The 26057-nt window shown below is 38.9% G+C and overlaps 1 protein-coding gene across 1 annotated transcript in view; it reads right to left on the reverse strand.

Moving 5' to 3' along the window:
* Nucleotides 1–26057, reverse strand: part of LOC136874858 (CCR4-NOT transcription complex subunit 6-like) — a 215512-nt gene that overhangs the window by 137553 nt on the left and 51902 nt on the right. Inside the window, exon 4 of the mRNA XM_067148544.2 lies at nt 14594–14769. Within this exon, the coding sequence (XP_067004645.1) occupies nt 14594–14769 (176 nt within the window). The remainder of the gene's footprint in view (nt 1–14593; nt 14770–26057) is intronic.

The following is a 26057-nucleotide window of genomic DNA, read 5'->3' on the forward strand; positions in this document are numbered from 1 at the left end:
TAGAAAGCGTCTGACGTACGAAGATGTAATTTTACAACATAGTTGTTCCTTTAGGCCCCTGCTGGCCAGATGTAGTGTTTACACTGCACTATGTCTTCTGGTATGGGCTAGAGCAATTTGTTACTTTCACTGACCTGTCTCAGTCTCATCCTTGGCTCTGACTATATGAAAGTGACCGAGGTATGAGCGATGCTAGTAATAACATTCCTCATGCAGCCAATTCCTGCTATGAATGGTGTGAAAATGTCGTTCATAGGGTCGGTTGGTGCATGCATTTCAGTGGGCTTGGCAGGCTGATATACAATAGCAACAACTGGCTCGGTGAGGAAAGCAAAGGGAAAATACCTCACTCCTCATTTCTGTAGTACACCTCTTCAGTGACGCCTAGGCTATCTGTTGATAGCTTTCAGTGGAACTGTGGAGGATGAAACCAGTCTTTGGGCTGAATACCCAACATACAGGTGTTCTTTTATGTCGTAGGTGTAAGATATTTTGTAATTAAAATTATTTCACATTTATGAGGATTGTGATCATGGAGAAGTTGTGCCAAGTTCTAAAGCAAGGCTTCAACTACAGCCAGGATAACGGTCCATCTATCTATCTACCTAGAGGGTTACGCCCTCTCTCCGACCAAGAAATGCGGGTGGCGGGTGGTTGGGGAGATGTGATGGAGGAAGGAGGTGGGTAAAGGAGGATGTGAAGGAGAAGGAGATAGGAGGGGGTTTGGCCTCTTATCTAAGGAGTTTGTAACTCACATTTATATATAAGTTTAATAGTTTGTCAGTACTTGGGATATTAACATCAATTACAAATTATTTTCACTGGTTTCTTTGCCGGTGTGCTCTATTCTGAAGACAGGGTGGCAAATATGTGAAGAATACAATTTCCCTGGTGCACTCACAAGCCTACATAACAGGATGTAAGTTCAGTCAGTGACTGCAAAGACTAGAGAGGATGTGATTCTATGGAGCTGTTGCTTGAGCTGAATGTACTCAAACAAGGGCTTCCAATGGTGTAAAGTTTAAGTACAAACTTATGCCAGAATGGGTGGTTATAAAGAGAAGATTGAATGTTTGATTCGTTGCTGCTTGTAAGTGAGTGAGAACTAAGGGTCTGCTGTACGGGTGGATATTTAGTAATGAAATGGTGATAAAGTGAATTAGATCCATAACTGTAGGTGATATGAAAAGGGAACAGCTAGGTGATGTAGGTGGATCAACGGTTCTGATAGGGGCTAGGAGTTCTGGTTGATTTTGAGGAGGTGCAGGGTGGTGACGGCAGTGACAAAAACACAACACACTCAACACTAACCACTAGATAATGACAACAACTGCTCCAACCGACAACACTCTGTCAACACTACAGTACTACTGTTCATGGCACACCTACTTTCATTACGCCTGCTGATGAAGTTCTGGTAACTTCGCGGTGCATCCAGAATAGGAACTTTCCAGTTTTGCCTTCCAGAAAACCCACAGACACATCAGACAACAAGCACAATACAAGCAGATGCTGTCACAGGCCCTCAGGCTGGCTGGAAGCTTCCCGGCCTGACTCACTCATCGCTTCCAGGAAACACTGGAGGGGAGGGCGGAGGGCTTCCAGAGGGCTAGCAGTCACATAAGCATGTAACAATATGTATGACAAATTAATTTGGGATTCTGTTGCTGTTAAACGTTACATCATAACGAATAAAACAGTGAGCTGACTCGGGCTAGTTCACGTTTTGCCGCTGCACAGCACTCACTAGTTTCATCAGCATGTGACTGCTGAATGTAAACACATATCCATTATATGGCATAAGGTCATTTGAATTATTGATTAAAATTTAGTGAACACTTCTTACAGAATGTTTTTGTTATTTGTTATGCTCCAGTATTTACTAGCTTATTTACGAATGTCTGACAGATTTTCATCAAGGAAGTGTTCACGATGATAATATAAACCATTTTTATGACTGCAACTGACACTGGATATATTCGTCAGTAAATATTTTACAATTAATTGTTCTTTTATTCAGTAATATTGCTTCCTCTGCCTTTTCATTTACTGGTATACAGTAAATTATTCTTTCTTATTTTCAGCTGCAAAGTTCATAATAATTGTGCAAAAATAGCTGCGACACAAGTAACTGTTAACACCAGATGGCTTATTAGGCAAGTATCCAAATACTGACTAGGCCTTTTACAGCAAGGAGATATGTCTGGCACAAATTAAAACATTCTTCAAAAACATATTCAACAGCCACATCATTCCTGTAATAATACAAAATGCTTAAATTCATGCAGATCACACTGCTCTTGAGTAAATTAAATCTCATTCTTTGATGTTGTAATTAACTTGGACTTTGATGATTGCTATGAACAGAATGTTTATTCTTCTCATCAAAACACGATCAATGAATAAATAGTTTCATTAACAGAAAGTGTGTTGACAAGGCAGATTTAACCATAATACTATTTTAAATAGTTTTTAATAAGTTTATACAAGTCAATACAGGAATAAATAACAGCAGCTATTGTTGCCACTGATGCTTTCAAGGCTCGTACTTACAGACATGATATAGGCTTTTGGGCCTATATCATGTCTAACAGTACCTATTACGGACAGTATATCAAGAGAAAAATCTTACAAGATTCTTGGCCTATATTAGATTTACTATTACAACAAGCTTCCCACTGCTCTAAATATATGTGCATTACTGAAATAAACCACCAGTGGCATAAACACACATTTCTTAAAATCTGTAACAGATGACAAATTAATTTGGGATTCTGTTGCTATCTGTTAAACGTTATATCATAACGAATAAAAGAGTGAGCTGACTCGGGCTAGTTCACGTTTTGCTGCTGCAGGTTTAATTTTTTCAGATTTTTTGGGGGGGAAGTTTTGATTTGAACTGAGCTTCTGCCCTTGTAAATATGCTAAAAAATAGTCTCACAGTCGGCATTGCTATGTGGAAATGATAAAATAAAAAGCAACAGGTTAGAGATTCTGTCATATTTAAGAACACCACCAGCTGATTGAATCTGTCTTGCCAGTGCCCACTGGATATCAGTTCTCTCCAGCTACTTAAAGAACAAGGAAAAAAAAAAAAAAAAACTGGGAAAAAATTAAACCTTAAATCCTGTTCAACAAGGTCAGCGCTTTGAGCATAAATGTAGTTTAGAAATTTATGAAGAGGCCTAAGTCAGTTACAGTGAAGTGTCATGAGTGTCATACAAGAATACTAAATCTGTTCTTCAAATCTAGAGATAAGTCTCAGCAATCAGGAGAAAGGGAGGAAGGACCAAAAACAGGGAGTCTCCTGCTTAAATCGAGGGAGTTGACACGTCTGCAGTAATATATAATTGCCCCATTTATGCAACTGAACAACATTCTTAACTTCATTTAGAATCTTATCTTGCTTTAGTAAGTCATCGACTGGAAACATTTGACAGCTTTCAGGTGGCTTCAAAGGATTTACAAGCTAGCAATTCTCCTGTCATATTTTTTATATGGAATTAAAAGCAGCATCTGATGTAATGGAAAATAAGTTGTTGAAAAATGTCCAACACATGTTTACGACTGCAACCAATTCACTGATAACTGCGATTTTAGGAAGGTTATCTAAGCACTCTTTGAAATATGTCCTCCCATAAAGTTTCTGGTACACTGAGACTACTGTTTTCTCTACATGAGAAAGTAGTGACAACAGTTATTCCACAGGGTGGGTCAAGTGGTTGGATGCATTTTTGTATTCCCTCAATCTTGTTAATGCTAAAAATGTACTTTAAAAAAAAACTATCTTGAAATGAATTAATGCATGTGACACAGTTAGTTATATTTTTTGCATCATATACTATATAACCACTTTTTTTTTATACAACCGGCTTTATTTACATAACAAAGACAAATATAGGTCTTATGGCGACAATGGGACTGGAAAGGGCTAGGCGAGGGAATGAAGCGACCGTGGCCTTAATTAAGGTACAGCTGTAGCATTTGCCTGGTGTGAAAATGGGAAACCACAGTAAACCAACTTCAGGGCTGCTGACAGTGGGTTTCAGCCCACTATCTTCAGAACGCAAGCTCACAGCTACACGCCCATAACCGCAGGGCCAACTCGCTTGGTAATGAAGGACACTCATTTTCAGTTGGTTAAACTGCTGCATCAGCAAAGCCATTTATGTCTCTTGTGAAATTCTGTAGTTTAACTTCATCGAAATCCAAGAGTACGGTTTTGTATGAATGAAAATCTCTAAGGCCATAAGCAGCTGAGTGATAGAGACTCTTAAAAGGTACAGTAAGTTTTTCACAGATTTCATGTTCAAGTGAATTTCTGACTACTGTATTGCTACTTCTTTTGCCACTGTTCCACTCTGACTAACAAATGAGGTAAGGGTACATGATCAGGTTGACAGTTACCTCCTTTAGGCAGTGCATTTTTCAGTGGGAAGTAAACAGGCTGTAGCATGTGGAGATGCAAAATATCTGCCATAGAGTGATGGTCATCACAACTAATTGATCTGAGAACATCAAAGTATTGCTCCAAGGAGTCTTGGTTAAATTTGAAACAAAGTACAGTATATATGACAAACCATGTTTACACAGGTACTCTTGTAAGTTCTGCTGTACTTTGCAGTGTTACTCACAGACACTGAGGTGTTTTATCAGAGGCAAATGTATGACCAGTGTCCTTCAAAATTTCATTCATTTTACACAAATGACTGAGCTTTCCACAACCAGTAAATAGAGCCTTGTTGGGTATCCGAGCATTGAGGGCATCAGCAAGGTCATTTACGTCTAGTGAAAGTTTCTGTAGCTCAACTCCCTCCAAATCCATTGTCTGAACAAAACACTTTACGGCTTTTTGCCATACTTCTGTTTAGCAGCTGAAATGCTGGCGAGCAATCATCTTCTGAAAAGTGGAGGGGTTGATGTGGGAGGAAGCGAGTTTAGGGCATATTCTCAAACCTGCAGAATCCACAGAGTATCATTTTCATATACGCCTGTAGTATCTGAAGCTGATGGTGTGGCCTAGATAGGTCACATCTTCTTGGGCATGAAAATTATTTCTGATGCATTTGAGTAAATGTTCTAAATCACAAAATACCCAGTGTTCTTGAGGATTTGCAAAGTTATTTGTTTTTCCACTAATACTAAGATTTAGCCAAGCTTTTTTACTAGACTGACTTTCATCACACACAAATCCAACTACTTGAATTCCAGCACTTCCCAACTGAATAATTACCTATATAATTATTTGAGACAGTATATCACCAGGGGTAGAATTTCAGGTTGCATACATTGAGACAGGTTGAAACTAGTGCTGCAGGAGTGGAACAAACAAGAACACTAGGGCATGGTTGGCAATTTCCCTCGGCATTCTTCAGGTGTAAGTGTGTCAAAATCTACATATCCATCAATTTTCAAAGAACTGCCATTGAATCTTATTTCCTCTTTCAATTTAGCCGCATCGAATATCACAACAACAAACGTATTGCTGTCATTGTCATTATCATTGTCAAAGCTGCAAAGATGAGATGGTAATACTAGGGGAAGAAGTTCATGTTGACTGCAGTGTTTATATCCTTTCTGGGACTTGACTTTTAGTAGAAGAGCTTTCCATTATACTTCACTACTATAGCGGGTGCCTTCTGATGTTTTACAATTGCTTTTCTTAATAATGGCATCAACCATCAACTTTAGTTTCAATCAATCAGTCAATCTGTCAGTACTGGTGTATTTAGGGCAGTCACCCAGGTGGCAGATTCCCTATCTGTTGTTTTCCTAGCCTTTTCTTAAATTATTTCAATGACATTGGAAATTTATTGAACATTTCCCTTGGTAAGTTATTCCAATCCCTAACTCCCCTTCCTATAAATGAATATTTGCCCCAATTTGTCCTGGTGAGGGTCCCAAACACTGGAACCATACTCCAGTTGGGGTCTTACCAGAGAACTATATGCCCTCTCCTTTAAATCCTTTCCTGCTAAGTCTGTCAGTACTAACCCGTGCTGTAGAGGATTTGATCTTCTGGAGTTCAGTAGCAAGCTCAGCATCATCTTCCTTACAAGTATAGGGCCATGTGACCCGTTACGGTCTGGCATTTTCCCTCCATCTATTCATCGGACCTCCTACAGATCTTTTTCCTCTGGGCTGGTATCGAAGAATCTCTTTTGGCAATCTACCAGGATCCATCCTTTGTATATGACGTTTCCAGCTTTCCAGATAACAGTAGATGTAGGCAGTTATCGATTGTACTTTCAGTTCTTTTAGCACCTCGTCATTCCTTTTATGGTCCCATTTTGTATACCCTGCTGTACGATGCATGAATGTCATTTCCCGTGCTGTAATTCGAGACAAGTCTTGAGATCTTAACGTCCATCTCACATCCATAGCAAAGTGTTGGTTTAGCTAGGGTATTATAAAGGCGCAATCAAGTATGTTTCTGAACAAGTGATGGTTTCATGATGTTTATTATTCCTGTAGTTTTTGTGAATTTTTCCTTTTTTGCTAGTGGCTTTACGTCGCACCGACCCAGATAGGTCTTATGGCGATGATGGGATAGGAAAGGGCTAGGAGTGGGAAGGAAGCGGCCGTGGCCTTAATTAAGGTGTAGCATTTGCCTGGTGTGAAAATGGGAAACCACGGAAAACCATCTTCAGGACTGCGAACGGTGAGATTATTAATTTTTGCTGGTATATCTACTGTAATTCTGATTGGTATGATAAGTTGTACCCAAGATAATTGAACAAATTTACTCTTCCCAATGTTGTATTATCTAAACATATTTTACTAGGAATCGGTTCTCTTCCCCTTGAAGGCCATTATTTTTGTCTTTTCTCAGCATTTATCATTCAAAATGAAGGATGGTAATGCTGAGCTTGTTACGGAATTCCCAAAGATCAAATCCTCCACAGCACAGGTTAGACAGACTCAGCAGGAAATGAAAGGTGATAGTGGAAGCCATTATTAACAAAAGCAATTGTAAAACATCAAAAGGCACGCATTATGGTAGTGGACACTACGGAGGGGTCCAAATTCCACCTCTATTTTGGCATTTCTACAATCTCGCATTAATAGTGAAGGAGTCACATTTAAAATATGTTAATTTGCAAAATGCAGGTCAGAAATAAAATTTTTGTTACTTAAAGGCAAATCTTGGCATGGGGTAGCTTTTGACCAGTTCATGAATAAAGTCTTGTCTTTTGGTGGAGAGAAGAGTTGTCCAAAGAAGCAATCCTACAATGTGAAGTTGTAGAATATACTCCACTTAGTACTACAATTTATTTCAAATGGAGATTAACTAAATGCACATTAAGTACAAAATAATAATGGCATATGGCCTCCGGAGAGACCTGGTGCAGGTCTTTTCTAGTAGACGGCCTACTAGGCGACCTGCATGTCTGTGAAGATGAGGGCCCTAGGATGATTTCTATTGTTGAATACGCCACACACACTCAGCCCCCGAGCCACCGGAATGAGCCAATTAAGGTTAAAATCCCTGACCCGGCCGGAAATCAAACCCGGGACCCTCTGAACCGAAGGCCAGTACACTGACCATTCTGCCAACGAGTTGGGACAAGTACAAAATAAATTAATATGATGAAATAATCAATCCCAACTACTAAACATTTTCCAGAGCATTTCACTTTCCAATGTGAATCCTTACCATTTGATGTAATGGTATGGTGTCCTACAACTCAAAACACCACATGTCGTTTGGAACAAACTTTTCAAGAGGAGGAAAAAAGTTACTCTAATTGTCTATTTAGCAAGCCACAAAATCATGTTAATTTTCAATTCTTTACTGCTTCATTTACAATATAAAACATATTTTATCAGCAAAACATCTAACCACGAAACACTGACCTCTGAACTACACATAGCTGATTTCATTTCAGCCTTTCTGTCACATAGTAGATTCTGTTCCAGAAACACAGTTGATTTAAAAATTGGTTGTATCTATAAAAAATTATATCACTCTTTTACACAAAGTTTAATGAAATGAACGTACAAAATGAATCCACTGTAATCGATTCAGCGTTGCAAACCATCATAGAAAGGATGGTAATTGTTGTGGATGTACATTTTTAAAAGCCTGTAATCTTTCAAACTTTGTCTTGTCTATTTTGCATGCTTGAACGTAAATGCTTTGCCGCTCACACTGTTCTTGTTTATTTTGTCGCTGTGGTAGTAGAGCCCACTCGTCCAGATGACTGATAGAATACCACACAATTCTTGTACAGAAGTGCCCTAATGTCAACAACTGTTGGATCCCTAATCTTCTTTCCACGTCTAGTAGAAGAATAATTTGAAAGAAGATCATAACTCTTGAAGAACGTATAGTCAGAGTAATGAACAGTGTATGGATGTACAGCTTCTATTTTGCACGGACAGTGAGCAGATGTGTCCAGTGGAGGGGTAAACAAATGTTCTAATGTTCAATAAAAACTGTCCATCTCCATCACAGTATGTCCCTTCTCCACACTAATTTACTCTATTAAGCTTGCTTGAAAAATCTGATAGATCTCTTGCAAGTACCTGATTCTTGTTCTGATATGAGCAACCATCAGACACTAAAATTATTTTCTTGTACTTAAGAGTAAATCTTAACAAAAAGCTTTACACAACTTACAAATTCATTGGAGGAAAATTCTCCCTCACCACCACGCCACATGACTAAATGGACATATTTTGTGTTTTTACATAGAATGTAAAATTATGAAATTTTGTTTGCTAGAACTTACCAGCTTTTGGGAAGGGGTGACCTAACTCTGCCCTCGCTGAGCAGTCGACACTACTACTTAGGATACTGGGCTCGCTCCATTTGCCCGTGCAGCCAACCAGTCAGGACAAAATGAGGAGTGAAAGGCCAGCTCCTCTGCAGCACCTCTGTCACCTGCCTGGAAACCTCAAGACGATTGGTGATAGGGAATATTCTGGGCGTATCCAGGTTCTGCATTGTTTGCGAGGTGGTATGCACCTTTATATGCTGAACAGGCAACCAGTGATTGGCTCAATTAGAAGTTCTGTTCAGTGTGTTGAGGGTTCAGTGTCAAGAGTACGTGCAGACTGTCACTGTGAAGTAAGGAAATGGAGGAGAGACTACTGAGTGCTGTAAGAATACAGTTGAAGGTTACAGTTGAGTGAGTGCAGTACAGAGTTGAGCTGCATTGGTGGTCTGTTCCAGTTGTGTAGTGTGTTTGTGTTGTGTTCTGTTCTGTCATGGAGTTGAGTCTGTCTTCAGTGAAGTCAGGAGTGTCTGAAGTCAATGTGTCGCATAAACTCGGAGTGTACGAAGGCCATTGGAGTGTTTGACCGATAGTTCCAGTGACTTGTGTGACAGTGAATTGGAAACTGTGTAGTGTACAATTGGAACTAGCGTCACTGTGTTAATTCGTAAGTGACAGAGTGAACATCCGATGTGAGTCAGCATTAGAAGAGAGATGTGCAAACTGTGAATTAGTGTGTCTGTGCAGTGTATAAACAATTAGTAGTTAGAATAAATCTTAGTCGTAAAATTAAATGCCACCCGTTGTGTTTATTTTTTTACCCGGTAGGCACGTCACATTACAATATTATTTAAACACTAATAATACAGGGCACAGCAACAAAACTTTGTATGTCCATTGTTGCAACAAGGGTTATCTCCAATACCACGAATTGCAGCAGCATCGTCCAAGGCTCTGCAAGCTGTTTACTTCTTCTCTATGAGAAGACTGTATTCTTATTATTGTCTATGATCTCACAAAACCCCTCTCTCCTGCAGCGGTTCATCTCTCTTCACACCATTCTTTCTAGGTGCAATGCATGTTATTAACGGACTTGAAATCTTGAAACCTGCCTCTACATAAACTTGTTTACTTCAAGCTCCACAACAGTGGCTTAGCACATTAGATATAATCTCCAATCACTTACAAACAGAATCCGATTTGAGTCTCTTTTTGCTGTTTGCTGATCTTTTTTTTTTTCCATCTCAGAAATTTCCTCTTCATCACTGTTACTGTTTATGGTCACATAAAGCTGGTTTACCCAGTCATTAAGCACATCTTTCCTGAGGCCAGTGGTCGACAGAAAAGAAGCTTCTGCATACTCTGATTTTCCTTTCATCTTCTCTGGCAAATAACTGTCATAATTAGAGCCCGGATTTCCATGCAAATGCATGTTTTTAAATAAACTAGTTACACTTCTCAAACTTTGCAAATATTTGTTTTATGGCTTAACGATTCCAAATACCCGTTCTTTTTCCTTGCATGTTTGCATGTTTTGGCCTTTTTAGGAAAACATTAATGAATAATGCATATTTTGAAGATTTTTGATTTTATAGGGAATATTTGGGTGTTTAATATTGCATATCACTTTTCTTCTGACTTAAGACACGGAGAGTGTGTATTCCTGGCAACGTATGTTACAACCAAAGCTAGTACATACGGTAGAGAACCTATAATCCAATTAGCCTAGCACTTTCTCCTTGTTGCTTGAGTAAACATTGACATAAGATGGAAGTCATCACATCGATATCTGTAATTCTTAGGAATAAGGTGTCTCAGTTATACATTGCTATAAATAGAACCTTAAATTGTGCATCACTCATGGACAGCTCATTTGTTCATCTCTGTTAGTCAGACAAATCAAAACTTGTATAACACTTCACTTCTATGACTCCGCTTTACTGAGCTTACAAATCTTGGTTTTGCACCGAACCCTCTTGCGTTGTTATTCTAGAATTTCCTACCCGGACTTCTCAATCGTCACACGTCTTTGTTATCGCAGCAGGCAATCCTTAACAGTTAATTGAGTACATTCAAAAAGTGTCTGTAGTCATCACAAGGAGAAGTACCTGCGGCAACTAGAGATAGGTCAAGCAAAGTGATCCGTTCAAATCCTGACTTTGAATTCGTCAAACTTATATAAGACACATTGTGGTGAAAATGGAAAAGACGTAGAATTTGACCTCACTTTGTTCCAAATGTCTTCATTTAAGTATGCACCTGTCACTTCTTGTAACGTAGATCATTTTCTGTGTTTTCTGTAAGCTGAAATCAAGACAGTTTGGAGAAATTACGGTAGTTGTACAATGTACAAATGAATTTTGATAGTGCATAATTTTGCAGTTTATCGTGCATGTTTTGCCATTTGATAGTGCATGAATGCATGCATATTTTGAGATTTGATAGTGCATGGAAATCGGGGCTCTAGTCATAATATTTCACTGCCAGTTCTTTATTTGCATATTTTCTTCTCTTCAATATTCATCGAGAAGCCACAAGTCCGCTAATATATGATTTTTATCTTCCCATGTACTCAAACCAAAACCTTCTTATGAATAGTTTTCATTTTCTTCAAAGCTACTGTACATGAAGCTTCTTACTGATGATTTTTCCCCTTCCTTACGGAAGCATGTTGCTGGCAGTAATATTAGTTCTTTACGTTCTACAGAAATATAAAAGATGCCTTCACGTTTGTGCTTTTTTTTTTTTCTTGCTAGTGGTTTAAAGTTGCACTAACATACTGAAGGTTTTTGGTGACACAACGATGGGAAAGGACTAGGATTGGGAAGGTAGCGGTCATGGCCTTAATTAAGGTACAGCCCCAGCATTTGCCTGGTGTGAAAATGGGAAACCATTAACTCTTTTGCTTTCAAGCCCTCAGCTGATGTATGTGTGAAAACTGTCAGCCATATTTACCCCACTGTGCACACATTTCTTTTAATATTGCATGGAAGGCACATCAATAAAGATATCAACATGAAAGTTTGTGAACACATAGAGTATATGTCACTTATTATCACTGCATGTAAGTCATGTCCCTAAACCAGAAGGATTCAGTTTAAAAAAAAGAACAAATGTGGAAACAAAGTTACAAGTTTCAGATTTTGAAAGTTTTGAAGTAATTCTGAGAAATAGTGTTCAATGCACAAATTTGTGTTTGATGTTAGTAGGAAGGTCATGTTATTGTTTACTAACATAGTGAGTATCAAGATTCTATTGTATGTGCAGTAGATCCAAGGATAGATTAAATCGTGTAAAGTGATGTATCAAAGAATGAAGTCGGCTGTTTTGTATACAATACACATTTCTTACTGGAGGTGCTCGATTATTATGATCGTCATCTACACTTTCTGATTCGGACAAAGAAACATCATCACTTGAATAACTGTCAAGATATTCAGTGATATCGTCAGCTAAATGAACTCTCTTCGCCATGTTGCACGTGATAAATAACTAGGCCTAACCTAAATGAACTTTATCCAACTAGGCTATATCTAACGCTTTACTTACAATATGCACCTAATTACCTAAGAAAACTATTTAATTAATGAACTAGCAAGTAAACTAAATATAATGCATATGGTACTGCTTAATTTCACTGCATAATCGGTATCATCAAAAAAAATCAGAGAGAAATCCTAGCATCTTTGCTGCCAACCATGACGTAAGCATGACACCGAACTCCAGTGAGCACACGTTTTAAACTCTAAGAATATCGATAAATACGGATAGTCAGAAGTTCCCGCGGAGTAGAACGTGCGTTCAAACTGTGCTCTTCTTATTCCGTGTAAAATGCTGCCATCTGGCATGTAAATAACTAAATAATAACAACAAATACCAGTAACGATGGATTGTTACCATGTGAGTTTTCGCAGGAACCGTGGGTACCGATAGACTGTTGCCTTCAAAGCATAAGGGTTAAAAACAATCTTCAGGGCGGCCGACGATGGGATTCGAACCCACAATCTCCTGAATGCAAGCTTACAACTACAGTACAGTTATTAATGGCAGATGGCAACATCTTCGGCATTGCTTCCATAGAGTGAAGAACGTAGTTTCTAATTTTATCACTAGGCAACACACTTGTTCATTTACGTACACACAAGTAATTTCAGAATTTCATGTATTTCTTGAACCAAGTGACAGCTGGCAATGCAAAATGGCGACTGTTATTAAGAGTTGTTGACGACGACAATTTGGCTGAGTTGTGAATAACTTACGTGAATGCGAGGATTATATTTATTCAGATGAGGATTTCATTCCTTCACAGGTGATAAGAAGGAAGTTGAAGGTCATAATATGAATGACAATCGTGATCATGAATAAAACAGGGAATCAGATGCTGATAGGAATTCCAACGCCGGTAGTGAGAGTAACAACTATCTCCAGAATGATAACAGTACTGACGATGACAGTAATAACGCTTATCAATTTCTGGATTTCTGTGAAGTCATCATCAGCCAAGATTCCAAACACCTGCCCTCACCCGGATATTATGAAACATGCTCCTCTGCCAGATGCAAAATCTGGTAGGCCTACACACTTTTATTTTTCTATACTGCACACTTGTGGAACTACCAAACAGATATTTTTCAGATTTCCTGTAACCTGAATTTTGAGTTACTTTTATTGCTATTTTGGAAATTCAATATTTTTGTTTTCAAATTGGTATTCTAATCATTATCAGTGGTAAGTACACACTATCCTTAATATTTTCTGCAAGTTTGAATTCAAAATATTCAAAATTGTAAACTGCAAGTCACTTTAAATAGGAACTTGCAAAATTCTACTAATCAGCCTGGCATTTTTAGCACATTCTCAGCATGACAGCAAGGCACTAAGAGGATTAAGTTAAACACATGACAGTACAGCTCAATCAATGTGAGAGATAATGAGGGAATCTGTACTGCACTGTCATTTATGCACCAGTGAGTATCATAATTTCTTAAAATCATGTTTTATTTCCTCTGGTGTATAACAGTATAGAAATTGTATAATGTTGCTTCATTTTGGGTGCTAGGGACATCATAGATCATCAGTCAATGCTTTTATTGTACCACAAACTACATTTATGGTTTTTCGGAGACTCCGAGGTACCGGAGTTTTGTCATATTTGAGCAACTTTGGAATATGAGACTGAGCCGGGATTGAACCCACCATTTTGATCTCTGAAAGCCAACACTCTACCGTCCGAGCCACCCGCCTTGATGAACCTACCACGAAAACACAGGTTATTCTCTGGTTAGAGTCATTTAGCATTTCTATGTGGTTCCCTTGCATGTTGCTCTGCTGTTATTTTCATAGTTGCACACAATAACAGTATGTGCATTACACTTGTGAAAATAGCACAGTGATTTCCTCATACTTACACTACATGTCACAATTTCCATGTTTTATATGTCTCTTACCTTCACGGAGCACCAGTGGTTCTTCCTCTCATTCCTCTCTCTAGCGTGTCATTGCCGTCAAGCCGGAGGCAAACAGACAGGCAGGGAGGAAAGTACCTTACCCTAAGCACGTGTTTAGCCCATGCTATATCTCCTGTGCAGTATATTAATAGTACGTCTCCTACCTGCTGACCAACATTCAGATGTTTTTTTTTTTATTTGTTTTTTTTTTTAATTTTTTTTTTTATGCCCACCAATGAGACTCAAACCAGCTAACCATCGAAGACTTGACATCTTAGCAACCATGGCCTCCAAGCAGGCTGGCCTTCAAAACATACTGGATAATTTCATTTAGATACATTTTGCACAACAGGTAGAAAATAATAATCTGACAGAGAACTCCAAAGTACATTGTTTCCTGTGTGTGACAATTGATAACAGTCCTACCTTGCAAGTTGTCCAGCATATACGTAAGCAGCTTATGGGTCCCATTTGGTTCACCATACAAGGCCAAGATCTCCTGGTTCAGTGGATTACCCTGCAGCCCAAGACACTGTAATTGAAACAGCTTACCCAATTCGTAGGGCAGTACGCGTAGGCTGTTGTTGTTTAACAGAAGTTCCCTGAAAACAAATAAATTACATGTAATTAATATACTTTATTTCATATATAATGCAAATAACAATGATAACTATCTGACAAAGAAGACATCACAGCATTACAAACAGTAAATGGGAATGTAGTCAGGAGCAAACAAGAAATTAGAAATTAAATGAAGACGTATTTCGATACACTCCTGGATGAGAGAGAATACTGAAGAGGTGGAAGAAAGGCTGAGGACAAATGATGTTCCACTTGCATGGTCTGAGGTGGAAATTGCTCTAAAAATGATGAAAAGTGGCAAGTCAGCTGGGATCGATGAAGTTCCTGCTGATATGATCAAAGCCGCAGGTATATCCTGGAGTGCAGTGGCTATACAGAACTTTGAGATCAATATGGTGTGAAAATCAGGTTCCAGATGACTGGACAAAATGTTTTATTACCCCTTTATTTACAAAATAACTACAGGGGAATTACTCTGATATCCCATGTTGCTAAGATAATGGAGAGGATACTGGAAAGTAGGATAAGGTTGAGGGTCAAAAATCAGATACAGGAAAATCAGTTTGGTTTCAGAAGTGGAAGGTCAACAATAGAGCCCATTTTCACTATGAGACAACTAACAGAAAAGCAATGGGAGTATGGGAATGATATGGTGATGACATTCATCGATAGTGTCCTCAGGACTAAAGTTTGGGACAGTCCGGTGCAAAAAGGAATTGGGCAGGGATCAATAAAAATGATCATGGCAATGTACAAGGAATGTTGTAGTTGCGTGCAAACACAAGTTGGCAGGACAAGTTGGTTCAAAATCACTAGTGGGCTGAGACAGTGAAGTGTTCTATCACCAATCCTGTTTACAATAGTAATGGATGACATCATGTTATTTGCAAATGATATTGTGATTTGGGGAGAAGATGACATGAAGATTCAAGAACAGTTGGATGTGGTGAATGGGAAGATCGAAGAATGTAGATTGAAAATAAGTGTTTAAAAAAAAAAAAAAAAAAAAAAAAGTAAAACTCTCGTTATGATTAGAGGGGAGAAGGAAGAGAAAGGTCAGATTACCCAGGAAGCTGTTTCTATCATAGTGTAAGAAACACGTTATGGGACAAAGATGTGCCAATGGAAGCAAAGAAACTATGCACAAGATGTATTACGTACCCATAAAAACTTATGCAGCAGAAACTTGGACAATGACAAAGAAGGATGAGAGTCGAATACAGGCAGCCAAAATGAAGGTCTTGAGAAGTATGATACAGAAGAGTAGAAGAGACAAAATAAGGAATGAGAAAATCTCGGAAGAAATTGGAGTGGAAAAAATTAATGATAGAATAAAGATGGTTTGGGCACATAAAATGAATGAGTGATGAAAGAATTTCAAAAGAGGTGATGGAAATGCAAATGCAAGGAAGGAGAGGCTGTGGACGACCATGATTGAGATGGAAGGACACAATCCAATGCAGTATTAGAGAAAGAAACCTGGACTGGGACACAGAGTTGGAGGAGGAGTGGTGGAAAGACCGAAGAAAGTGGAAAGGAACCATACTTGCCCCTACCTGGCTAGAGCTGGATAATGGGAAATGATGATGATGATGATGATGATGATGGTGATGATTACAAAAGGATGTAGAAGAAAATGTGGCAACTATAGGGGTATCACTCTTCTCTCCCAGGGCCTGCAAATAATGGAAAAAGCTATTGAAACTACACTGCGAGCAGTGATAGAACCTGCCCTGGAAGAAGAACAGCATGGATTTAGAATCAATAGAAGAACAACATACTTGATCTTTACCGTAAGGATGTTAATGGAACAGCACTGGCAGAGGGAAAGACCTAACTGTAGTATTCTTAAAACTAGAAAAGGCATACAATAGGGTGCCTAGACAAGTCATATGGAAGTGCCTCAGAGAACTGGGAGTGCCTGAATTTCTCGTTGGCAAGGTCCGGATGTTGTACCACAACTGTAGCAGCTGTATGCGTGTTGGGGATGGCCAAGCAGAATGATTTAATAACACACTGGGTGTCCAACGAGTAAACACACTCTCACCATTGCTATTCATTACTGTCATGGACAGTATTCTTAAAAATCTGAAAAGAGAATAAGATGGAGAACTACACACATTGGTGTTTGCTGATGACATGTACAAGTATTCAAATATCTTGGGAGTATGATTTCCACCAGGGGTACTGCATATAAAGAAACAGTAAACAGAGTGGCTAGCAGTTCCAACTTCTACAACCTTGCAAGACATCTACTAAGGGATAACAAAATGTCCTTGAGAACTAAGATGACTTTGTATGTCATAATTTGTGCCATTCTCACATACAGTCTAGAAACATGTACAATGAAAGAGAGAGAAGTTAGTCAATTGCAAGCATATGAAATTAAGTTTCTACGAACTACCCTCCAAAAAACACGCAAAGACCATATTAGGAATGATCACGTGAGAATGGAACCGGATGTGGACTCGATAAAACTCCTAAGGACTAGGAGACTAACATGGTATGAACATGTAAAGCGAATGTCTGGCACAAGAACACCACGTGCATGCATAGAAAGAAGTGTTGAAGGAAGAAGGCCAGTGGGAAGACCTAGGAAGAAATGGCTACACCAGCTGAGAGAGGATGTGGAGAGAAGAAGAAGAAGAAGAAGAAGAAGAAGAAGAAGAAGAAGAAGAAGAAGAAGAAGAAGAAGAAGAAGAAGACACTGGGAATCAGTAGTGAGAGAGAGAAAATTTCTAAACAGACAGCGATGGCAAAGACTCATTCAACACCACCCTGCCCGGCACGCTGGAGGAGTTCTACGATGATGATGATGATGATGATGAATGATAACCATGAATTATTTAAATGGATAAATAAGTACAAAACTGATAGATCCATACAAAATAATCTGGAAACTAATGCAACATTTTGTATTAAATAAAATTTGGGAAGAAAATGAAAACTCGTGACTGGAGGCAAGGCATGATCATTCCACTATTAAAGAAAGGTGACTGAAAGAAGTGTAACAACTAAAGAGGTATAACCCTTCTATCCCATGGGTTAATATTTATGAGTCCATCTCGGAGAGAAAATTCAGAAAATTTATTGAACCTTAACTTGAGGAAGAACATGCATTTAGATTCAACAGATCAACCCAGACCTCATTTTTCAACAAGAATGCTCTTTGAATTATACTGGGATACGAACAGAACAGTTACAGTTGTATTCTTGGATATTGAGAAGGCATATGATCTTGTATCAAGAAAGCACATATGGGTGTCTGAGAAGTAAAAAAGTACCAGATGAGATTACAGCTCTAGTAAAATAACTCTATCAAGAGACAAAGAGCTGTGTACAAATTCAATGGGGCGAGTGAAGTTGCTTTGAAACCAAGAGTGGAGTCCAGCAAGGAAGTTGTCAATCACCACTTCTTTTCGTTATTATAATGGATGAGATTATAAAAGCAGTGGTGAAAAAAAAAAAGGATCAGACAACAAATGCACTTGAATTTGCTCATGATGTTATGCTATGGGGTGAGACAGCAGCAGAAGTTCAAGCTACACTACGTCTTTGGCAAGAATTTGAAAGAATGGAAATGATCATCAGCTAAAATGCTGCTGGTTTAGTGATGAGTCAAAATCCTGAAGCAGTCCATCTAAAGAGCAAAATGAACCAAGTAGATACTTAGGGAGCTTTGCTTCTTCTGACAATACCATAAACCAAGAAATAGGCAATAGGATACAAGCTGCGTCAAAATTCTACCATTCCGTTCATCAACGGCTTCAGGATGACACATTTCCCCAATCTTCTGCGTTCATACTGTACAAAAATATCTTGTACAAATTCTAATGTATGTAGTGGAAGCAGTAACGTTGACTTGTAAAAAGTCATCTACAGGCCATTGAAATGAAGTTCTTCTGTTTTTGTCTCCAAAAGACAAGAGACAAAATAAAGAATGAGAATATCCAGTAATAACTTGGTTTGGACAAGAGTCTGTTGAAAACCTTAGAATTAAGCATATTACGGTGGCATGGACATGTGAAGGATGGCTCCAATTAAAACCCCAAAAGCATACTATGAAAGGAATATTGTTGGTAATATAATATTTGTGTGGCTATTTCTAGCCGAGCGTAGCCCTTGTAAGGCAGACCCTCCGATGAGGGTGGGCGGCATCTGCCATGTGTAGGTAACTGCGTGTTATTGTGGAGGAGGATAGTGTTATGTGTGGTGTGTGAGTTGCAGGGATGTTGGGGTCAGCACAAACAATGAAGGTTAAAATTCCCGACCCAGCCAGGAATCAAAACCAGGACCCTCTGAACCGAAGGCCAATACGTTGACCATTCAGCCAACGAGACGGACATTGTTGGTAAAAGACCCAGATGGAGACCTCGTGATGGTTTGGGAAAAGGTAATTTTCAAACATCTTGCAAAAGGTTATGTAAATTGGCAGCAAAAAAGCAGAAAATCATCTGTAGATGGACAGAACAAACTGGAAGAGGCTCATAAACACTCACACCCGGCTTGCTGGAGCAGAGAATTTATTATGATGATGATGATAACATTTCCAGAGTTATTGCACAAAGATAGCAAGGCTTCATCTAAGGGTCTCGAAAGGGAGACTGCATTTTGACTAGAAGATGCGATGGTGGGAAATCAAAGTTCAGAAGGCAATCAGCAAGAAGAGAATTTCCTTTTTTAAAAGTGGTATGAGTCTAGTAAGAATCAGGACAGGTTACATCTGAGAATGAGATACAAGGCCACTAAAACCGTATAAAGACAGTAGTTACAGGAGCTAAAGGAGAAGAAGAGCTGCAAAAGCTTTGATGAAGACCTATCTATTTTGTCACACAGCATAAAAATTATTCTAGGGATAGTGTCAATACCCAATATATCCAAGAGAATTAGAGAAAATCACTTGCAAAGAACACCAACATCAATAACCACTGAAGGGAATACCCTATCACTGAGTGGCTCAAGAATAACACCCTTCCATGGGACATAGAAATTGAATACCTTACCTGTTTAGTGACTTGTATCTGAGATCACCCAAGCCGAAGTTAAAGCAACTGTGTCTAAGATGAAGAATGATGAAGCAGTGTAGCTTGATGACAACCTAGTTGAGTAATGGGAGGCTCAGAGTGCAGAAGCAAATGACAGGCTGACTAAGGTGTTTAATAAGACCCTCGCTGGTGTGTCTATGCAGAAACAGGTCTGTCAAACCTATATTGTGCCAATCTTCAAGCAGAAGGAGATGTTGGAGAATGTGGGAACCACAGAGGCATCAAATTCACTTTACACACTCTCAAAATTTGGGAATATGTCACTGTAAATTGTATCAGGAATATTGTCAACATGCACCAGAAGCAGTGTGGTTTCACATCTGATACAGTATATTAACTAGCAATGCAATTTAGGTTCTCCATATCTTTAAGAGAATCACTAAGCTTCGATGAAGACCTGGAGACACCTGAAGGTGTGAAATAAATCTACAAATTTGTCACACAGCATGAAAAGTACTCCAGGAATAGTGTCACTACCCAATATATCTATGAGAATAAGGGGAAATCACTTGCAAAGGGCACCACAATCAACAGCGTGTCCTGCTCCCAGCAGTCGACATGCACATGCACGCTTTGAGCGGTGTATTCATAACCTCATGCTGACTCACTGCATAGTTATGAGGTGGTCAGTTACTCAATTTGTGTGTCGTGGGAAGCAGTGAAGTGATACGTTTGTTGCAAGAGCAGAGGTGGCTGAATTACAGTAGAATTAATTAGATTAATTACATTATTACATCGTTGAAATGCCAGTGAAATTCAACTTTGAACAAACAAGTCGATATCTCAAAATTCTAAGTACATAGGGCTTCTAAAATATGGACATTAAAAACTTATGAAGTGACCAATTACGATCCTGTGATGATGAAGCCAAAGTCAATTTCTGTAATTGGACATTGCAAAATATTGCTGATGGCGTTTCTGACCTATATTTAATAACTAGCGAATGTACCCGTGCTTCGCTACGGTATTCTACATTGTATTCGAATATCGAAGTAAATAGTGTACATGCAGTAAATAAGATTGTTTTAAAATTGCATGTCTCTTAGCGTTATCCGAGAAAGAGCCTGGGGAGGTCCCCGTACGTTGTTTACAATGTAAAGTGTTTGTTACGGATTTGTGATATAACGGCAGGCTCACTTGCCTACTGGCATTCACAATCGAGTTGGAAAGTTTACATTATAATTGCAGGCCCCATTGCCTACTACGCGGACAGAATCGATTTGGGGAGTTTTCGTTAAAATGGCAGCCCCCTTTCCTACTTCCAGACAGATTACAGTTGAGGAGTTTCTATTATAATGGTAGGCAATTACCCTACTATCACTCGAAATTGAGTTGTGCAGTTATCATTATAATGCCAGGCCCATTTTCCTACTGCCAGCCAGCTTACTGCCAGTCACACCAAGTTGGTGAGTTTCCATCAAAATAGCAGGCCACTATGCCCAATTCCAGTCACATTTTAGAAGAGGACATTTCTTTATAATGGCGGGCACCCTTGCCTACTGCCAAACACAATCGGGTAGGGGAGATTTAAACAAAACTGCATGCTCACTTGCCTTCTGCAAGTCAAATCGAGAAGGGAACTATTCATTACAATTGTAGGCCTTCCTCACTAATGACAGTTACACAGGAGTTGGAGAAGGAACCCTTTCCTACTGCCAGTCAAAGTCGGTGTAGGGAGTACTGTTACAATATCAGACCCACCCTTTCTCGATCGCTAAAAATCGACATCAGTGAATATATATAGATAGACATACGAAAGTATATGCGTGTTTACAATATTGAAGACCTTCATTTACAGATTAACTGCTACTAAACGTACGTCATATCGACAAAGGATTATACCATAAGACACGCCGGATTTAGTGGCCTAAATGGCTGGTCCTATGATATGTCATCTATTCTTGGGTCAGATTGAGTTAGAAACGTGGAACAGGGTAAAGGTTTTGTAAGATTATCTCACATTACATTACTTTTCGGATAATTATGTGACAGCTGCATACATAGCATTTGGTTCACATATGCCTACTGTGTGGGCCAATTTTCGTGAAGAGTATGATGATTCTGTATTTCATATAAGTAATTGAAAGTATGAATTATGCATGTGAAAATTCCAAATTGACTTAACATCGATTAATAGAGAAAAATCAAACGTAAAAGGGATACAGATACGGCAAAAAGTCATAAGACCAAGGTTGTAGATCATTCCAAATTGAACGGAGATTGTGCAATCCGTTATGTGATAGGAATTTCCCAAGGTCTGCACCATCACTAAAATTGCCGGCATATTTCGATATTCTTCAGGGATAAAAAGTAAATAATTTAACGATCTAGGATGTTTTCCGTTCGTTACAGGCTAAAACGTATAATTTTGTCAAATTTCAATTATCTTCTTTTTCATCTGGCAGATTATGCAGCAATCTGGATTTTGGGCGAGGCGGGTAAAAATTAGGACTTTCAGGAAACTAAACCAAAAATTATGGAGATGGTCATTATTACCCCTTAAACATAAAGCTGTACGAAAATTTCGCCAAAATTTATATAGATAAGGAATCTGCTCCATGTAAAACACCTTTTGGGCTATGTCCGCTGGACTTAACCTGCAAAAGTGACCATTCATGATATCTCCCTTATTAATCCTCCTGACGAAAAAATGCACATGAAAAGAAAGGTTTAGACGTGGAATTCCATCACGTTTGGTCGATTTCCAGTCAGGTTGGTCTTGTTCTGTATATATTGTGGAAGAGTAAAATCACCATTTGTGTTCCCTATAAGCCGCCAGTCCATTCCGGAACATGAAATGTTATTTACGTTTAAAACCTACCTTTGGACAGGTGGATGCTAAATATAAATTTTGGTTCGAATGTCTTCAGTAGCTTTCAAGTTGTAAGGAATACGCTTTACAAGCACCCGCTCGTGAGTCAATTCCGATGGGAATTGTACAGAAAAACGGTCCGTTAATGATATCTCCCTTATTAATCCTCGTATCGAAATGATGCACGTGAGAAAAAAGGTTTAGAAATTAATTTCTACCAAGGTAGGTAGATTTCCATTAAGTTTGGTTGTGTATATTTTGTGGAAGTGCAAAATCACTGTTTCGGTTTCGTATAAACCCCCAGTCAGTTCAGGGATTTAGAAACAATATTTGCCCTAAAACCTATCCAGGATAGGTGTATTCTAAATATGAGTCTTGGTGGAAATACATCCAGTAGTTTGTAGCACTCACGTACATGCGGCGTAATTAAGGAAGAAAATAACACAGTTAAGAAAGTTGAAACTAATAGAAAATGGATTATAACTGAGGACAGCCGGATAACGACAAATATGTAAATGCCAAGTGATTGTATTGAAAAATCAAATGCCCCTCAATAAATTATGCTAGTGTGAGTTATGGATATAATAAAGCGGTAACAGAGGAGAAATTTAGGTCCAGTGATTCTTAGGTAAACAAATAATAAGAAGATGACTAATGGTGTTATTACTTAATCTATTCGAGGGCGGTTATAACATCCAACGATATTCCGCCAATATCCCGCAGATAGGCCGATTGATGCCTCTCTTGCCTTCTACCCAAGGAACAACCATGAATTTAAAAGCATGATGAGGAAAATCGCAATACGTTACTTCCCTGCTGGCATGCAGTCAGAGACATTGCCATGGTAACCTGTAGGTTCGTTGTCGGTCTGTCGGTCACTCAATGCAGAGCATGATACCAGCGGAAAATTGTAAATTTCTCCGTCATGTGAAGAGTAATGTAAATTATGAACATAACGAAAATTGTTTATAATGAAGAGACGTTTCACGTACGGTAAACGAAGTTTATAGAAAATCAATAGTATAAGAGAAAATGGAGGAAAACCATTCTGGTTTTCCTATAAACCCCGCCGTCTATGCAATGATTTTAAAATGATATGCATATTGAAACCTTCCCCGGGATGAGTATACTCTAAATATGAAGTTTGATTGAGATGTATCCAGCTGTTTCGACGTGATGGTGGAAAAACCATTCAGGTTTTCCTATAAACCCCCCGTTTATTCAAAGATTTTAAAATGATATGCATATCGAAACCTTCCCCGGGATGAGTATACTCTATATATGAAGTTTGGTTGTGATCTATCCAGCCGTTTCGACAAGATGGTGGAAAAACCATTCTGGTTTTCCTATAAACCCCCGGAGTATACAAAGATTTTAAAATGATATGCATATCGAAACCTTCCCCGGGATGAGTATACTCTAAATATGAAGTTTGGTTGAGATCTATTCAGCCGTTTCGACGTGATGGTGGAACAGACAAACAGACAGACAGACAGACAGACACACAAACAGACACGAAACGTAAAAACCACCGATTTGGTCTTGAGTTGACCTAAAACGGATAAATATCTGTAAATATCTGAAAAATTGGCAAAACAAAAGAAATTACAGACAGCGGACCCCCTACAAATTTATTTATATAGATTTTCTCAGATGAGGCATGGTTTCATTTGAGTGGTTATGTTTCTTCACAAAACAATAGGTATTGGAGCACTGAAAATCAGCTAATATTTTACAAAGTTCCTTTACATGACCAGAAAATTGGTCGTATGGTATGCTGTAACTGCATAACGGATATTAGGCCCCATATTTTTGAACGATATCCTGACGAAAAGAATACCAAGTGTGATCACTCCGTCTCTTAACATTGTAGTTGGTGGTCCTGCCAGAGCGTGGCGCTGCAGTCTGAACGAACCAGCTGCAACAACACATGTGCCAAATTGTCGGCGAAGGTATAGCAAGCGTGCGTGAAGTCATGGTGATTTAACACCTATTTGTTTGTTTTAATATTTTCTGAAAGTCCGTGTGAGTACCTGTGCAGTGCTTTGTGTGCAATCAACTAGTTTTCTATCATTTTGAGAAAATGCTGTACTGTTTCATTCAGTTGTAAATCAGTTTACGGCAAGAAGCGTGATGGTAGGCGATTTTTTACACCACCAAAAGAAAATAATCTGTTTACGGAGTGGGCTAGAGATATTTCGCGGAAAAATAAGCAATTGTTGGCCAAAAGCAAAAAATCTGACCTGCATTTTTCGGCAGATTTTATTATAAAGGCGGACTGTTTCATTGTGAATGGTGAAAACGTTGAACTTCCTCGTGTGAGGTGGAAATTAAAACCAGGAGCGGTGGCTCATATATTTCCAAATTTACTGAAATACCTAACCACTGAGGTAAAATTGCGACAGGCACCCAGTAGGAAAAAGAGTGAGAACAGTATCCAGAGGATAAGGAACAAGAATTATGAAATGAGTGAAGCAGTGATGCAGTGATTTTCAAATTCAAGGTCAGCCTAATTGTAGTCAAATTCAGGGTCAGTCTAGTTCTCTTACCAATGCCGAAAAGACAATATCGTCTCTCAAAAGGCGACTAAAGAATGCAACTCGTAATTTAATGTGGGCTAAATGCAGTTTTTCCTCAGCCAATGCTAGGATTAATTTCCCACAAGGGCAGATTAAGAACATAGAATTTTTAAAGATTGTAAATTTCATAGTAATAAGCAGAAAATTATTACAGACACTATGTTAAAGAAATGCCATGTAAAATCTCCCAATGGTATGACGTACAGTAGTGATATTCTTTTAGAGAGTTTACTTAGAATAAAATGACCTGAAGGATATAGGCACTGTCTGCGGCATAATTTGTTACCTCTTCCCTCCTCACAAAGGAGTGGCCCAATATTATCCCATTTTGGTATATATGCATACCATTCATGTATGAGTAAATGATTAGTTATGCAAGGATCTGTAATGTGCAGAACGCCCACCATAGTGTATTCGTGATGGCACTGTCCTGTTGTTAATAAGTTGTTACCAGTCAACTGCTGTGAGTCAGACAGTTAAGCAAGACGTGCAGAGAGGACTACGTACAGTACAAAGCATCCAAAATGCCTCACAGACGCGTTAGACAGCAGCCTATTCACCAACTGACAGCATTTGACACAGGCCGCTTTGTGGGACTACATGTGGCTGGTTGGTCGTATCGTGCAATTGCCAGGCATGTGGGCCATTCAGATGTCTCAGAGGCCCGATTTTGGACTCAATGGGTTCATGATGGCACCCAATCAAGTTGCGCAGGTTCGGGTCGACCAAGAAACACCACCCTGAGAAACGACCGTTGTATAATGCGCCAAGAATTGCGGGATCCCATAACTTCGCCACTTGCCATCCACGAACAATGGAGACTCTGCAATATCCTGTGAGTTCCCACACAGTGTCTCGACGACTCGCATCCA

The sequence above is a fragment of the Anabrus simplex genome, chromosome 1 (genome assembly GCF_040414725.1).
Source record: "Anabrus simplex isolate iqAnaSimp1 chromosome 1, ASM4041472v1, whole genome shotgun sequence".
NCBI lineage: Eukaryota > Metazoa > Arthropoda > Insecta > Orthoptera > Tettigoniidae > Anabrus > Anabrus simplex.